The sequence below is a fragment of the Bactrocera dorsalis genome, chromosome 5 (genome assembly GCF_023373825.1).
Source record: "Bactrocera dorsalis isolate Fly_Bdor chromosome 5, ASM2337382v1, whole genome shotgun sequence".
Lineage (NCBI taxonomy): Eukaryota > Metazoa > Arthropoda > Insecta > Diptera > Tephritidae > Bactrocera > Bactrocera dorsalis.
In genome coordinates this window covers 65,510,627-65,528,849 of record NC_064307.1, presented here as the reverse complement: position 1 = coordinate 65,528,849, position 18,223 = coordinate 65,510,627, and the positions used below count along the sequence as shown (strand labels likewise).

The 18,223-nt window shown below is 36.2% G+C and overlaps 1 protein-coding gene across 1 annotated transcript in view; it reads right to left on the bottom strand.

Annotated features, from left to right (window-relative positions):
- Positions 1-2,354: 2,354 nt before the first annotated feature.
- Positions 2,355-18,223, bottom strand: part of LOC105227865 (beta-1-syntrophin) — a 134,510-nt gene continuing 118,641 nt past the window's right edge. Inside the window, exons 8-10 of the mRNA XM_049457395.1 lie at positions 9,214-9,322; positions 6,831-7,214; positions 2,355-3,850 (exon numbers count right to left, since the gene is read on the bottom strand). Coding sequence (XP_049313352.1) covers positions 3,767-3,850; positions 6,831-7,214; positions 9,214-9,322 — 577 coding nt within the window. The 3' untranslated portion in view covers positions 2,355-3,766. The remainder of the gene's footprint in view (positions 3,851-6,830; positions 7,215-9,213; positions 9,323-18,223) is intronic.

Genomic DNA, 18,223 nt, shown 5'->3' with positions numbered 1-18,223 from the left:
AAGCCGAACAGCGCATGGAATCGCAAAATTTTTTGACCACTGTTTTTCCAACTGCTAATGTTAATGTTGCTACCACTATTAATGTTAGCAGCACTTTTAGCGTTAGCATACTGGAGATTAGAATTAGAAAGCCGAACAGCGCGTGGAAATTGCAGGCAACATTTTCGCTACCGCGCTGTTGTCTAAATTAATGCTGAAACCAAAGGGATTTAATACAAACCAAATAAAAAACCCAAAAGTCCCAAAAAATAAAACAATTTATTTACTTTTCCAATTTTTTATGCGCATCATAATTGTTTATTGTGTATAATGCTATCATTTCATAGGGAGAGATATATAATATTGCACAAAATGTCGTTTTTTGTTTCGCTCATGCCTTTTGCTTTTGCTGTTTGGTATAATAATTGTCCGTATTATTAATAGTATTTACTTCATTTTTTCCATTAGTGATGACTTGTGTGTGTTTTTGCTCATTAGACAAAATTGCTTGCAGCGCACACACATTGTTTGTTGAATTTTTTGAATTTTTCAAATTTCCATAATTACCAACTCCTACTTACATTACATTTTATTACATAATTCTTTATATACTGATGCTTGCTGTTGCTGCTGTTCTTGCGGCAAGTTGTTTAATAATGCCTTTGCACATGCCTATTGCATTATTGTGCTGGTTTTCGGTTTTTGCAGGCGTGGTAACATTTTTAAATTATTTATTAATATTTAAAATTACTTTTAGTTATTTATTTTTTAATTATTAGTTATTTTTTTAATTATTAATTAATTTTTTTTAATATTTATTATTTTTTTCGATTTTTCTTAAACTATGTTGTAATTTTTTAAAATTCTTTTTTAATTATTGTATTTATTTTTACCTTTTATTATTTTTAAATACAATTTAATTTTTATTATATATTATCTTTTCTATTAATTTTTTAAATTATTTAATTTATTATTTATTTTTTTTTTACATTTTATTATGTTTTAATTTTTTAATTTTATTAATTTTCCTTTTAATTTTGCTTTAATTTTTTGAATTTATTAATTTTTTAAATTATTTTTTAAGTTTTTAAATTATTAGTTTTATTTTTATATTTGTTGTTATTTTTATTTATTTTTTTATTATTATTTTGGTTTTTATTTATTTTTTTTATTTTATTTATTTTTAAATTTTTAAATTATTAGTTTATTTTTATTTTCTTCTTATTTATTTTTTTTATTTTATTAATTTTTTTTAATTATTTTTTAATTTTGATTATTAATTTTTCTTTAATTTAAAATATTTATATAAAATGGTGTTTATTAATTTTTAACTTTTTAAATTATTTTTATATAATTTTTAACTTTATTAATTTTTCTTTAATGTTTTTAACTGTTATTAATTTTTTTTATTTTGCTTTAATTTTTTTATAGTTATTAGTTTTTTTTTATTTTTATATTTGTTGTTATTTTTATTTATATTTTGATTTTATTGATTATAATTATTTTATTAATTTTTTTAAATTATTTTTTAATTTTTATTATTAATTTTTCTTTTATTTGAATTTTTTTTATTTTTTTTTTAATTTCTATTTTTTTTATATCTTTTTATTTTTTGGGTTTTTTTTTTAATTTTGCTTTAATTTCTTAAATATTTTTTTTGTAATTTTTTGGTAATTTGTATAAATTTAATATTTTTTTTTTCAATTTAATTAGTTGCTATTTAAGTGGCAAACGTTAGTTTTTTTTAGGTTCATCTTTCATACATATGCACATACATATTAATTAATACGAGTCAAGTGTGTATAGAGAAACTTACAATTAGAGAAAAATGTGTTCCAAATCTGCTACGCCGCCGTCCGTCCGCTTAACTGCTGTTTAGCGTTGTTTTCATTTGATTTCCGCTTTTGTTGTTAACAATTTTATTAATTAATTTAATTTTGTTAATTAATATTATTAAGTCTCTATGTATGCAGTTGCTGATTGCAGCTGACCGAGATATGTTGCTGGATTTTATCTAACGGTAATTGTAATTATTGTTGCCTATTTTGTAATTTTATTTATAGTTTTCGTAAATTGTATGCAGTAGTAAATGTAAATGTGATACATTTTTTATTTATCTGTTAAATTTAATTATTATCCTCGGTTCTTTTGTTCGGCATTTTATTGCAAATATGTACAAACATACAAATAAATAAATATTGCATTGTTAATTTGCATTTGCAAATCTCATACCCTCTGCTTCAAACTGTGTGTGTTGTGTAGCTGTATATATGTATATTTATATTTTTATATACATATGTATTAGCGTGGGTAAAAAAAATTGGATTTTTTTATTTTCCTTTAAAACTTGGAAAAAGTGGTCCTCAGACACCTCATTTCATTGAGTAAAAAAATCTTTAAAAAAGTAAGTTGTCCTTCAAAGTACTAAGAAAAAAATATTCGGGTTTTTGGACCGAAATAATTAAGAACCTATACTTCAAAGTTGCAAGCATAACAAATATTTGATTTTTTTAGACCCACCCTATTGTACATTTATTTTGCAATGTACATACAAATGTGTTGGAGGTATCTAACCAATTCTGCAAAGTATAAAAAAAATATTCGGATTTTTCGACCCACCCTAATATACATAAATTTGTCTATGCATGTGTTAGAGGTATCTAAGGGCTTATTCGTCAAAGTATCAAACAAAAAAATATTCAGATTTTTCGACCCACCCTAATATACATAAATTTTTTTATATTTGTTTTAGAGGTGTCTAAAGACTTATTCTTTAAAGTTTCAAACAAAAAAAATATTCTGGACTTTTTCGACCCACCCTAATATACATACATAAATTTTTATATGCGTAAGAGGTGTCCAAAAACCTATCTTTCAAAGTACTAAGCTGAAAAAAATATTATAATTTTTTGACACACCCTAATATATAGTACATATGTATATCTTTGTTTGTGTGTATGTGTTTATAACATGTGCACTCGTTTGGCTTTGGCCTGTTTGTATTTGTTAATTAAATATTAGTCGAATGTGCAATTTAATTATGCAAATTTGAAAAAGGATTATTTTTATACATGCCATTTGAAATTCTTTTTTTACAAACATACAGACAGTTTTTTCGAGCTTACTTTTTACTATTCTAAAACTAAACTTTAAACACTTACACACGAGTTTGTGCGCTTTAATTTCAAATTCCACAATTTCGCTGGACACCAAAACAAATGCAACCCTGTTTGGGCTGAGTAATACGAATTTCGGTGTGAAAAGCTGCAAATATTCGGGAATATTTTAGAGTAAGTGTTTGTCTGTTTACATTTAAATGTTACACATATACATATGCGCATGTATAACTGTACTTATTGTTAAATTTATACATAATGTGTATTCTGAATTACGCGACTGAAGACTAGTTTTGCACCTTATACAAAATAAGGAAGCACACACGCGCTCAAAAGCTATTCAGCTGACCTTCGATCGTTTAACATATGCAATACAAATCTACTCATGCTTACCACAATGGTATTAAGTATAATTACGTTATAATTACTTTATGATTAAGTGCTAAGTAAATTTGATATATTGCATTATTATATGTAAATGTTTACTTGTTTTTCTCTTTCAACTGCATTCACTCAACGGCGTTTGGTATGAAATTACAAAAATTTTTACTACGTTACTGCTGCTCGCCCATTTGTGGGCCCTCTTCCTTCGCTTCTCAAAGTAATTTTATTTTTGCTGCGTCAGACACTGCTCATTCAGCTCGCTGCGCGTCAGCTGGCGCTGGCTCCTCTTAGGTGATGGAATGTACCTTCGCCGACAGGCAGTTGTGCACCACGAAGACCACCGGCTTGGGACAGCATTCCATATCCAGTTCCTGTAAGAAGTAGTTGCAGAAATTCCACAAATTTTAGTTGTACAAAAAAATTAACAGTATGGGGTTAAGGATAGTCAGAATTTTCAAAAAATCGTTTATTTTTTTTTATTAATATTCTTGAAGTATTATTTCTTAAAAATATACGCTGAAAATTTTATCTAAATCCGACAAATACTTTTCGAGTTATTTGATAGACAGCAAAGACTTCTCGAGCATTTTGGAACGTTTGAGAGCAAATTGCTAGCTTCAGCCGCAAGTGAACCGTAAATGGAAACCACTGCAGCTCGAAAACCGTTCGCTAGATTTCAAAGAAATTGAAATAAGATATTCAAGAGCTGCCTTTTCATTCAGGAAAAAGAACGTTTTGGTGTGGTTTCTGGGCTTGTGGAATCATTGGTCCATTTCTTCTTCCGGTGAGATCATAACCGTCAATGGCGACCATTATTGAGCCGTGATAACCGCCTATTTGATACCTGAAATTAAATCTCGTGATCTCGGTGACATTTGGTTTCAACAAGACGACGCCACTTTCCACATGTCTCACCAATCAATGAATCTATTGAGAGAACACTTCGGTGAGCAAAGAATTTCACGTTTTGAGCCGGTCTATTGACTACCAAAATCTTGTGATAACACATCGTCCTTGCCTTGAAGCATTGTCGTGTCATTCGCGAGCTAACAGTTGAAATGATCGAACGAGTCATCGAAAATTGGACTCAACGGATGGACCATCTGAGACGTGTCCGCGGCCAACATTTAAAAAAGATAATCATCAAAAAATAAATGCCAAAAAATATTCTTTCGAATGATAATAAACATTTCCCATTAAATTTGAAGTTTCTGTGTTTTTTCTTAAAAAAATTTGTTGGGAACCTCGACACGGATTACCCTTTGTTTGCGGATAGGTCGAAAATGTACGCCGAAGTTGGTGGTGGTATACTGTTAACTGCAGTATGTTTCAAGCAAAGTCCTCTCCTGTTAGGAAAGCCTCGAAACTAGTCTGTAATGCATCAGCAGACAACTCCAGAGTCATGGACAGTAAGCAGCTCACAAGGTTTTGATCTCGTTCCGCATATCGGTTAGAAGTGTCTTGAAAAGCAGAACAGCAGTGAAGTGTGGAAAAAGGATTTACCTCTACAGAATGCCAGGACGCAAAGGTTTCGAAAGCAATGGGATAGTGTACAGGATTGTCAAGAGTGACGGACGGCTGGCAAATCAAAACGCAATGGAACGATTTACTAGGGTGCAAAACTGCAAATGTCATGTGCAAAAAGCCTATACTGGCATTAGATAGAAGGGACTGTAGAAACGTGAGTAGAATACTCACTGGTTACCATCTGGTGGCGGCACATGCCTTCCATATGAGGCTCCCAGACCGAAAAGACTGCAGGGTATGTCAGGAGCAAGGTACCAGGGAAACAATGAAGCATCTTTTGTCCTGCATTGGGAGCCGTAAGGTATAAGTTACTTGAAGAAGTACCGTCAGTGAGGCCACAGGTTCTATTGGAATTCACGTCAAGCGCAGATGACTAAGAAAGCTACTACTTCTCAACGACTTCGTAACGGAACTCCATCTGGTATTATAAGCGTGGCTCATTAGCCTACCAGTAATCATACTGCCGAATCTAACTCTTACTTTGGCTCGAACTGGTTTCTTCCTACTTGAGGCTCAAACTCCTACTCTGAGGTCTGTATGAGCTTATTTAAAAACTATGGCAGGCTTCATGTTTAATGATACAACTATGGGAGAAAATACAGTTATTTGCAAGATTTAGGAAAATCCATAATAGATAACGAAACAGTAACGAGGTCAAAAATTCAGAAATAACCCGCAATCTACTGAACCAAGCAAGTGCGGTCACTTGTCACAAAACATTTGATTTAATTAAGCCGAATTCGGAGGGAAGATTAAGTAAATACAAGAAAACAAATTGAAATCCAAGCAATAAACACACATTCTACCAAGACATGAGGCAAGAAACACAAGGCATGAATATACATTGCCAGAAACAAGCCGCACGAAGGTGCACACGGCAAACGAAGGTTAAGCAGTGTAAGGTGTTGGTGAAAAAATTAGTTTAATTACAGTTGACAACGTGCCACAAAATGTGGCAGTAGCAACACTTGCCACCTACTACACACCACGAACAACGCTGACTGAAGAAGCAGCAATTGGAGCTGATGTGCGGCGCCACAACGGCCGTTGGGGTGAAACGCCGACACGAAACGAAGTGAAGGCCGATTTAAAATTAATTGCAACGTTAGCAAAGGCGATCAAGTGAAGAGCCCTCTGGCTGCTACTTGCGAAGTAACTTAAGTGACGGAAGGCTGTCGTCTGCGCAGCGCTACAGAGGCGAAGCGGTGTCGAAGCAAGAAGCCATTCATTGATTATGACATTGACGAGCACAAAGGTAGGCCAACAACCAGCTGGCAATGGAGTCAGAGAGCACACACAGTCGGGTCAGCATGCCAAACGCGACGGCCAAACGATATGTAGCACGCGCCGATGTGCAGACCCAGCAGACTGGGAGCAATGTGACTGCGGCTGGCTGCCGCTCGTGTTGCTGGCGGTGACAGTTGACAGCGCTGCTTACGGTTGGCTGGCGTCTGGGACCATTGGGCGCGCCGTGTGAAATTTTAATTGAAAACTTAATGCGTTTCACTTTGTTGCGCAATAAAAGACGGAAGGCGCGAAATGAAAAAAGGAAATATTATTAAGGTGAAGCGGCCGACACGGCTGGTGGCGCCGCATGCGAAATTGAGTCGCAGGAAATCAGATATAAATGAAATGAAAGTTATTTAATTAAATTAACTCGAATCACCGACCAACCGAGCAGCGGCGGCAATGCGCGGCAAAATGCAAAGTAAACGCTAATTTCACTGTGAATATACATACATAATTGCTTAATTACACAGCGGACGCGCCAAGCAAAAGTAGTGTCTTATTAGTTTTAAAGTGCTGAAATATAATAATACTTACAATTTCGCCGTCATCGCCGAAATCCAAGTACAACATGCGTATGCCGTCGTCCGCTGAGCCCTTCAATTTGTCGAACGGAAATTGCCACAACTGTGTTTTGGCCTGATTGGGCGGCACTACGACACCCGCCGCCGCCGCCGCTGAAAACCCGCTGCAGTCGTACAGGCAAAAGCCACGATTCAAATGCACAACCAATTGACACTGTCTGCCCTGGTAGAGGCAGCGGAACGAGAACTCACGCTGATAGTTGACGGCGTTGTGTGAGCCCTGCACCAGTGCGCGCGCCCACGCGGCCATGTCGCGATGCGTCTCCGAGCGCAGCCAATAGACCAGCACGCCGCGGGTGGTGCCGCAGCGCACGCAGAATACCGTCGTCTGTTGACCCTGAAAAGTAATTGAAAATTTTTCGCAAATAAGTGTTGTTACATATTGGCGTAAATGCAATGAGCGCTTAAGTCCCTTGACAACGTCAAAGGCTGAAAATCGTGGAAATAATTATATGTTAAAAAAAAATAAAAATAAAAAATATTTGAAATGTACTTAAAGCTGCCGAAGAATAATTAAACCCAGAACTGGGTACATTAAGTTTGGCTTGAAAATCATAGAATCTAAAAGGCAATGTCGGAAGATGTATAAAGTATATCGTCACCTAAAATGCAAAACAACGTATCTTCAAAAAAAAAAAAAAAAATCGAAAATCGCTGTTAGATAAAATAATCAATATATAACGGTTATATAACCAAAATTTTGTCCATATGATAACCAATATATAGCAATTTTATAACCAAAAATCAAATTTTGTTTCAATATGGGTATATGATAACCTATATATAACCACTTTATAACCAAAACTCAAATTTTGTTTCAATACAAGTGTATGGTAACCTATATATAACGATTTTTTAACCAAAACTCAAGTTTTGTTTCAATATGATTTTATGGTAACCAATATATAACCATTTTATAACATGTGTGATAACCAATATATAACGATTTTATAACCAAAACTCAAGTTTTGTTTCAATATTAGTATATGATAACCAATATATAACCACTTTATAACCAAAACTGAAATTTTTTTTCAATATGAGTGTATGATAACCAATATATAACTATTTTATAACATGTGTGATAACCAATATATAACCAAAACTCAAATTTTGTTTCAATGTGTCAATGGGAGTATTATATCGGTTTTCATTCGCCTGTATACTTATAAAAAGTGATTTTACGTTATTTTGCATTTTAGGTGACGATATATATGTAGGTAAATAATCAATGTGGCGAGTTAAGCCAATTGGGCTATGTCCTTCTGTAAGCATATACTCTAAGTAGTTTCGTAGTTTTTGAGATATCACTCTGAAATTTTGCACACATTCTTTTTTCCCCAAGAAACTAGTCACTTGTCGGTATCGGCGATATCGGACCACTATAGCATACACCTGTCATACAAACTGAGCGATAGGAATCAAGTGCTTGTATGGAGAACTCTTTTATTTGTCAAGCTATCTTCACGAAACTTGGCATGGATTATTATCTGAAGCAACGGTTTAATCTGTAAAGAAATTTTGCAGATCGGACTACTATAGCATATAGCTACCATACAAATTGATCTATCAAACTCAAGTTCTTGTATGAAAAAATCGTTTATTTGTCAAGGTATCGTCACCAATTTCGGGGTGAATCATTACCTTAAGCAATGGTACAATCTCCGAAGAAATTATTCAGATCAGACTTCTATAGCGTATAGCTGCCATACGAATTGACCTATAAAAATCAAGTCCTTGTATGAAGAACTCTTTTGTTTGTCAACGTATCTTTATGAATTTTGGCAAGGATTGTTATCTGAAGCAACGGTTTAATATCTGAAGAAACTTTACAGATCGGACCACTATATCATATGCCTGCCCTACGAACTGAACGATTAAAATCAAGTTGTTGCATGAAAAAGTATTATATTTGTGAAGGGTATCCCAGCCTAGGTCTCATCAACCGCTTTTTCTTGTTTTTAGTTTGCTTAAAATAGTTCGTCACTGAAAAAACGTTTCTTGAGAAATCTAATTTTCCACAGAAATCCACTTTCTAGATTATCGCATGAAATACCTACAATTCTTACAGTTTCCAGTGAAACCCCTTTAAATTACGGCAGTAGCGATATCTTTTCTATTCTTCGCTACCATTTTTGTATTTTTGTGGTCTCCGTTTAAATCCTTTATACTCTGTTTGCTCACAGCATATGCTGTTTACCAGAATTTATCGCTTTGGAAAGATCTATTTGCGCACTAGCCACCGCTCAGAAAATACAAAAAAATCAAAGGCAAAGAAGAAAAACAAACCGGGTAAAGCTCTCAACCAGTACAAGGGCATAAATTGCAACACTTACGTTCAAAGATGAATTATTGCCAGCGCCAGCCAGTCTTGTTGTTGCCAATGCAAAGCTCTCCAACGGACGTCCCCATGCCTCCACTGACCAAGGAGCGGACTCGTAAATCCTGTAAAAATAAACAAAAATCGAGTGAAGAAGCAATTAAAACAATGAAGGAAGACAAACTAATGTGAAATATAGTGTGATTTCAAGGGGGTGAGGTAAATTGTGGCAGCCACCACAAAATGCGCTGAAAAAATTCGTTGAAAGAAGCAGTATAATGAGTGAAATAAACAATGAAGCCGGAGTTTGGCCGGTGTACGTGTGTGTGGACGTTGGTAGCAAGTGTGGGAGTATTTGTGTGGACATTGAAGTAAGTGTGTGTGAAGAAGTGCGCACGCTAATGGCTGCTGGTGTGGAAGTTTTGTAACAATTTCAAAAATCTGCGGAAAATTTGTACGAAAAATAGTTTTAATAGAAGATAAATGTGAAAGCTGGCACAAAGCATTGGCCGCCGCACAAAAACCCATAACACTTGCAAGGAAGTGCCAGACCACAACGTGTTCCGGCAAACATACATAAACACACACATACATTAACACAGTTATAAACACAGCAATGCAAACACACGATTGTACCGGATGCACAAAGCCAAGCAGTGCAAATACGCCCACATTGAGTTTTTGCTTGTGTTTGTGCTTGCGTTTGTGTATGTGTATGTGTGAGTGATTATCGGCTACACAACGGCGCTTGTAAAACTGCTAACAAACAAAGTATAAATAAAATAAATACGTTATTTTCCGCCGATTTTTGGTCTATTACAACAAGAACAACTTGCATAGCCTCCGTTTGAGCTGAAAAAGCAACCGAAGCACACGAACAATGCTGCAAACTAATCGTTGCATATCGAAGTGACTTCGGCGTATTTGTAGCCCGTTGACTAGCTTATAGCTTGCCGTATTCGTACTAGTTAAAAAATTACAACAAAGAACGTGAACTTCGGTTGCAATGCAGCTATAATACCCTTCACAATTGAAGTTTTTCATACAAGAACTTGATTTTGATCGTTCAGTTTGTATGGCAGCTATATGTTATAGCGGTTCGATCTAGAAAATTTCTGCAGATATTATAGTGTTGTCTTGGCCAATAATTCTTGCCAAATTTCGTGAAGATTTATTGTCAAATAAAGAAGTTTTTCATACAAGAACTTCGTTTTGGTCGTTCAGTTTGTATGACAGCTATATGATATAGTGGTCCGATCTGAAAAGTTTGTTCGAACATTATACCGTTGCTTGAAAAAATGATCAATGTCGAATTTTATGTATATATATTGTCAAGTAAGAAAGTTTTCCATACAAAAACTTCATTTTGGTAGGTCAGTTTGTATGACAGCTATATGCTATAGTGATCCGATCTTAAAAATTTCTGCGGACATTGTAGCCTTGCCTTAAAAAATTATCCATGTCGAAGTTTGTGAATATATCTTGTCAAATGAAAAAGTTTTCCATACAAAAACTTTATGCAGATAATTCAGTTTCTATGGCAGCTATATGCTATAAATGTCCGATATCGGCGCTGCTGGCAAATAAGCAGCTTTTTGGGGAGAAAATAACGAGCATCAAGTTTTAAAGCGATTTCTCAACAACCACATGCCTTGTAGGGTCTCCAGAGTTTCCGCATATTCCTGCATCTATAACCTATAAGCTTTATATGTATATATTATATATAAGTGTGTGTGTGAATAGTTGTAGGTTTGTCTAAGTATAACTGCTCGTTGGTATGCGCTTTATTGGCGCACAAATTCGGCCGCCATCGCAGCCGGCCATTACAGCGCCAAAGGCAGGCCGCTCAAACTAAAGCTGTGCATTGAAAAACAAATAAAAATGCCACTACAACAATAACTAAACACAGCAAATATTGTTGCGCCTCAATGCAAACCCAAAAGAAAATAAAAACAAAAAACGAAAAAAAAACTAATTGAAGCATATTTTTTGCATGCCGCGGGTGGCTGGTGTGGAGTTGCGAACGATGTGTGAATTATTGCTCGGGCGTAAAGTGCGAGTGCCGATATTTCAACTTTGTTTGCTGCAGAATATTTGAAATTGCAAGCAGTGGAGGCATTGGAGGAAGCAATTAGCAAATATGGTAGTAAACCCTCCTTATACCCTTAAAAAAAGACTTATATGCTATAGATGGTAGGATACACTGCAGAGGTATCGGTAGTGAGGCCACAGGGTCTACTAAAATTCGCGACAAGCATCCTAAAAGATGATTACTTCTCATGGACTTAGTAACTGAACTCCATCTGGAATAGCCGGGAACCAAAACTGCTCTTTGCATAGTTCTTTGACCGACCAGACTAACCTAACCTAACCCAATCTAAGTATAATTTACGCGCGATTTTGAAAGCTTAAGAAAATGTGCCCCTCTCACTTGCCCACTTTTAGGCGCAACGCCACTGTTTTATACGCTGCTTTGTTTTTACAAATTGTTTCTATTTTTGGGCTTTGGCCGTTCGCTTGAAAATTTTGTGGCTTTTCGCTATTCACTTTATTTATTTATTTGCAGCTTTGTTGTTTGTTTGTTTTCCTTTTTTTAACTCAATTGGTTTGTTTAGTTTGTTTTGCACTTTGATTTATTTATGTAATTGCATTGCGAATTTGTTCCAATCAGTATTTATACGCTTATTTTTTGCCACTCTGGCAACACTGGCTCTGTGTGCGCGTATTCTTGCATATTCCTGAATATTCCGGCATACATATGCGCTACAAATGTCTGAATAAAATGCCAATTGCAGAGAAAAAAGTCAAATATTTCCAAAGGTGGCGAATTTTTCAGGACTTTACCAAGCTGATGAGGCGATATCTTACAAAGTTATAAGGAAAAATTTAGGTCTGATGGATCATATGGAAAGCTGGCTGTAAAACACCCCTAAAACTGAATCTGCAAAGACAGCTGGATAAACCACCGATCACCGTGCTTTTCTCTAACATGAGCTATCTAACAAGATATCAATAGCGAAAAGTTGTCAACTAAATGCGTTCTCAAGATATACATAGATCAAAAGAAGTCATTGCAAGAAAAAAATCATCGAAAAACTACACCATCGTATTGATAAAAACCTGATTGGCGGTCTTTTCTTGTATGCTGCTCTGGTTGTTTACTTCGCTAAAAGCAAACATTGATCTCAGATTGGGTTGCTACCTTCGCTAAATGTAAACAGAAGGTTTATTGACTTTCAGGTAGGGTGGTTGACACCACTATATTCAAAATAAAAGACTCACTGACCTCAGGGCCATTGACCTCCCTAACGGTCATTGATCTTAGGTTGTTGACTTCGTTAAAGGTAAATAAAAGTATATTTAAATTGTATTGGCAGTCGTATGGACAAAAGATATCAGCGAATTGCTCTACAAAAATCTATTTAACTTTCCGCCACCAACTAAATTGTGGCCTCAACTTATAGGACTGTGAGAAAGTATTGCAGAAAGTAATATTTGAAAAAATCTCTTTAGTTTTGATTTGCACTTAGGCCACGATTTTTTCTTGTATGCGCCTCGGGTTGTACACTCCGCTAAAAGTAAGCATTGACCTCAGGTTGGGTTGCTAACTTCGCTAAATATAAACAAAAGGATCATTGACCACAGATTGGCTTTTTGAACCCGCTTAATATGAACAAAATTATCCTAGACCTCAGTCATTGACCTCGGACTGTTGACTCCGCTAAAGTTAAATAAAAGTACGTTTAAAGTGTTATGAAAGACGTATGGACAAAATATTGCAGTGCCTTTCGCTACAATTATTTTTCTAACGATATATCGACGGCGGAAATTTTCCAACTAAATTGCAATGTCAACTTAGAGAAGTGTAAGAAGGTATTAAGGAAAGAAATATTCGAAAAACAGCTTCCGAATTGATGTACAGCTGATCCCTGATATTTTTTTCTATACGCCTCGGGTTTTTTACATCGCTATATGTAAACAAAAGGATCATTGATCCTGGTAGGATTGTTGGCTCTACTGTACATATGTATATATAAAGGGTCATTGAGTTTCAGGTAGGGTTGTTGACTCCTCTAATTGCATACAAAATTTTCACTGAGCTCACTAACGGTCATGGGTTGTAGACTTCGCTAAGAGTAAACTAAAGTCAGTGTAATGGGAGGGGTGTTTGAAGTGCCTACGAATAGATACACAGCTGGTCTGCGCTCTTTTCCTGTCTGTACAAATTTCAAATTTATAGAAGCGACCACGTCACTATGCTCATCACTGTCAACACTTTAATTTTCCCATCCGCAACGCACTCATTCCAAATCACACTAAAAATAGTTCCACAAAAGTATGAGCTGTCAGCGCGTTACACACAAACTCACATACATACAAACGAAAGGAAAAAACTCATACCGAAAAATAGCAACCGACAATTTCCGTTTGCAATTTTGCAATTTGCCAAAATATTCTAAATTTCCGTAAGATAAACATACCGAAATACAGGTATGCAAATGCGCATCTAACTGTGTCCGCTCGCTCCCTCTCTCTCTCTTTCTTGGCGACTTCATTCATTTCATTTTGGTTTACTAATTTCCTGCAAATGCCAAATGCTCGAATGGCTTCGAATATCCACTGGCGGCTGACAAGCAACAGCTTGCTGACACGGACAGACTGGATGCAGCATTCAATCCACACACACATGCATACATGTGTATGCATGCAACGGCCCGAGCAAAGACTCACAGCGCTAGGAGATAGCTTTCTTTGGCTTTGTGAGTTGAACAAATGACAGCTCGCTCATAGCCGGATTCCATCTGCTTTTATAAAAGTGTGTGTGTATTACTTTTTAGTTGCAACTTGAAGCACAAACAAGCGAACATACATATAAAGTCTCATTTGGCCATTATTGGCATGTGTGCGTATGCAAATGTATAGCAGGACGCCCTTTGGTGTCAACTATGTTGACAGATCAGAAGAATTCCAATATTTCAATGCACTATGTCATTCAATATCAGTTTACAGTTCATTTTATTTTTTTTAATTCTTTCGACTTACTTTGAGCTCATCTGACGCTAGCTAACTAGCTTTGCACATTATGCACCTTCACCCGCAAAGCAAAATAAATGAAATGCTACGAGAATGTGCTTATGTAAGGCGAAAAAATTCTGAATATAAACTCTTCTGTGCAATTATATACATCCTAATGCCATACAGTAGCCCAGAAGTGGCTGCTTCTAAAGTTGCAGTTGGCTTACTGCTCCGCAGTGTAGCTTCTATCAGGGAGATGAGCATTCACTACGACAGCAGAGCGCAAACTTTACCTTCAAAAATTGTCTAGTAGTGTCTATCGACACTAGAAAAAACTTCAAGCTACTTCGTTATCAGACTCGTTTGGTGCCCAATTATAAAGGAATCGCTGGTAACTGCAAAGTCCATGAGCCTGACAAAACTTGCACCCTTGGCCCGCTCATATCGGAACAAGAACGTATTACATTTCCATCTTGCGTTCTAGCACTGGATCTATTGACTTGGCATTGGTCGACGACCAGTTCTTTCTGGGACTGCGAGATCCTTTCGAGCTAAAGAAGAAAGTAAAGTAGTAGCAGGAGTCTATTGAACTATTTACCCTTAGCAAAATTCATCTTGCCAAAATCGTAGGAGTTCCTACTTCATTATCCAATAAGGCTAAAAATGTAGCCGAACGCAAATTATCAAAGTTCTTTGGGAAAAGTGAAATTGGAAACATTCAGGCAAATTTTTATGCTTCACTGTGCAATCCTTGCAAGTCTAAGATTGAACTTATCGGCAGTCCGGTGAGCCAGGAAACATAGCCGAAACTAACATTAGCCGTTTCAACAAATTTTTCAGCGACTGAAAGCGCTTTGTCGATTTTTAGGTAACACAACGGACCGCCAACCTAACCTGTCCAATTGAGATCCCTTTTAAGATGTCCATTTAAGCTAACTAAACCTTTCCCATAAATATCTTTATATTTGTGATTGTCGAATACAGAAATGGCCAAAGGCGTCTGAAGATCGAAGTTGAGTATCGAAACAGTTAAAGATTGAAATATTATTTGATAATAATCTATATATATAAAAGAAAGTTGATGTTAGTTACACCATTTATAACTCAAGAACGGCTGAACCGATTTGGCTGAAAATTGGTGGAAAGGTAGCTTAGAACCAGGGTAAGGACATGGGATACCTTTTATCTCTTTATGTCAAAATTTAATACAACTCATAAATACAAAAATTATATTTATATGGCTCTATGGCTCAGTAATCAGTCGTTGAGTATGTATTATACCACGTGCATCCCAAAAGACTGATGTCATACATAACCTTTCCCGCCGCCTTTTTCGTTTTTCCACCCCTGTTCATCAGGTTCATCATGTGCAGTCCACTACATTGGCTGTCGATTGGACTCCAGTGGGAAAGGATGGAGTTATGTTTCTATCACTGATGAAAAATTTCGGCTTTATTCCGATTAGAGAGCACTTAAACACTTCTCAGAATCAGTTATTCGTTGTTTTTCTTTGATTAAGAACTTGCGAGACACCTACTTTGCTCATTTCACCTGTTTCCAGGTTATCAAATATCTTTTCAACGGTGGATTTCCCTGAGCCAAATTCAACGGTATTTTCCCCAAAAAGCCAAATGCTTTATTAACACACGAAATGCTCTATGATCCATTTTTTTTTATAAACTAACACAAGTTTCTTCACAAAACATTATATCTCATTAACTAATAATTATAATCCAACTAATAGAAATCATATAGATGGTAGTAGTATTATCTATGTATCAGCCACAGTGAAGCGTGGACGGGTCCTCTAGTATATTATAAATGCGAACATTTTACAAATTTGTTTTGAATACCCCTGGATATTTACAGTCAGAATTTTATAATATTATGTGTTATCAAGCTCGTTAGTTTAGTTATTTCAGAAACGTTCTTTTAAACTCGAGAACCTTGCACTAAAGGTAAGAAAAAAAGAAATATCAGCAAAGAGAAAAAAATATTGTTGTCTTCACTAAATGTAAACTAAAAGACGACGAATCTTAAAAAAGGTTGCTAACTTCGCTAAAGGTAAGTAAAGGTTCATTGATCTCACCAAAGGTCGTTGGATCAATGAACTTTGGGACGCATATAAATACGAAAGGTTTTTGGCTATAGGTATGGTTGTTGACACCGCTAAATGTAAACAAAAAGGTCAGTGTCCTCGGGTTGTTGACTTCGTTAAAGCCAATGATCTTAGGTAGGGTTGTTGATCTTGATAAAAGCCTTCAAAAACGGTCGATAGATCTTGAACGTTCTTGTAATGGGCGACCTGCAACCTCTTTAAGTGATGAAAAATTAAAAAAGTAAAGTATGTGATGCTTAAAAATCGTCTGGCAAGTGTAAAGATATGCCAAGAGAGCTCGACATCTCTCGCGAGTCCGTTCGAATGTTTTTGGTGGAGATTTTGGGTATAAAAAGCACACTTTCTTGACTCTTCCCATAAAATCTGAATGTTTTTCAAAAAGAGTACTGAAAACCGGTCTCTTTAGACATGTTTGATCGTGAGAATTCCGATCCCTCATTCATGGAGAGCATTATGACTGTCGCCGAGATATGGGTTTATTAGTTTGACTTGCTAACAAGACAATAATCATCCAATGAAAAAAAAAAATGCGCTGAAACCAAAAAACCACGTCAAAGCCGCTCGAAAATCAAGGTGTTGTTTATTATTTTGTTCTAAATTCGTGGTTTGGTGCATCATGAATTTATCCCAGAGTGACAGACGGTCAATAAGGAGTTCTATTTGGACGCATTGAGGCGTTTGCGTGAGAACATGTTTCGAAAACGGCCGGAATTGTGGAAGAACGATTCATGGATTTTAAACGACATTAAAACACCCTCACATCAAGCCACCATTGTGACCGAATTTAAAGCAAAAAATGCAATAAATACCGTGTATCAAGAACCGTATTCACCAGATTTGGCTCCGTGTGGGTTTTTTATTTTTTGTTCCCCGAACCCGTTTTCAGTCGATCGAAGAGATAAAAGAAAATTCGTTGAAGGAGCTGAGGGTCATTCCAGGAAGTGCTTATGAAATTTGTTCCGATGGATGGAAAAATCGTTGGCATAAGTGTACCACATCTGGTGAGGATTACTTTCAAGGCGATAATCGATGAATAATTAAATATTTTGCGTTTTATTTACAATTTGCGGGTACTTTTTTGTCACAATATTAATCCCTAATTTCTAAGTTCTAGTGCCTCAACGAAAGTGTTCAGTAATGCTTCTACAATACACTATTCTAGTAAGCATATATACACAACCGTCTGTATGTATTGCTATATATGTGTGTCACATGTCCACATTGCTGTCAAAAGGCAGCAGCTGTCAGCTTTGTATGTATGTATATGTGTTAGGTGACCACAGTTCTGCACAATTTCGGAAATAATTTGCGGAAATTGTGTTGCGTGGCACTTGACTTTTGCTCCGTCAGCTAGCACACACCCACCCAGCGCGCACTACACATTCTATATTCTTCTTCTTCTTCCCCTTTTGTTGCTGCTCCGCCTTGCGCAATGCCAACAGACACTACTTCCGTTGCATTGTGCAGCTGCTACAACGTTGTCATGGTTGTTGTTATTATTTTTATATCCTTTGCCAGCAATGTTGCTATATTGCAATAATTGCAACCGAGACAAGCAAGCAAACAAACAAACGGGTATACAAAAAGCGTAAAATGAAGGAGCAACAATGGAAATATTTGCAGCAGAGTCACAGAAAATACACAAAGCAAAAATGCGCAGGAAATTGCAATCGTCGCAGCACCGGGCGTAAGGACAACGCGCGGAAACGGGAAATAAGTGCAGACATATATACACACACAGCTCCACACACACACACACCGCACATGACCGCCTGTTGTCCACCTGCGCTACGCAAGTGCGCTGTTGTCTACACGCCGTAAAGGCAAACACCAGCAAGCAACAACATCCGCTTGACGTAGGAAGCGCACCTCCACGTAGACACCAATGGCC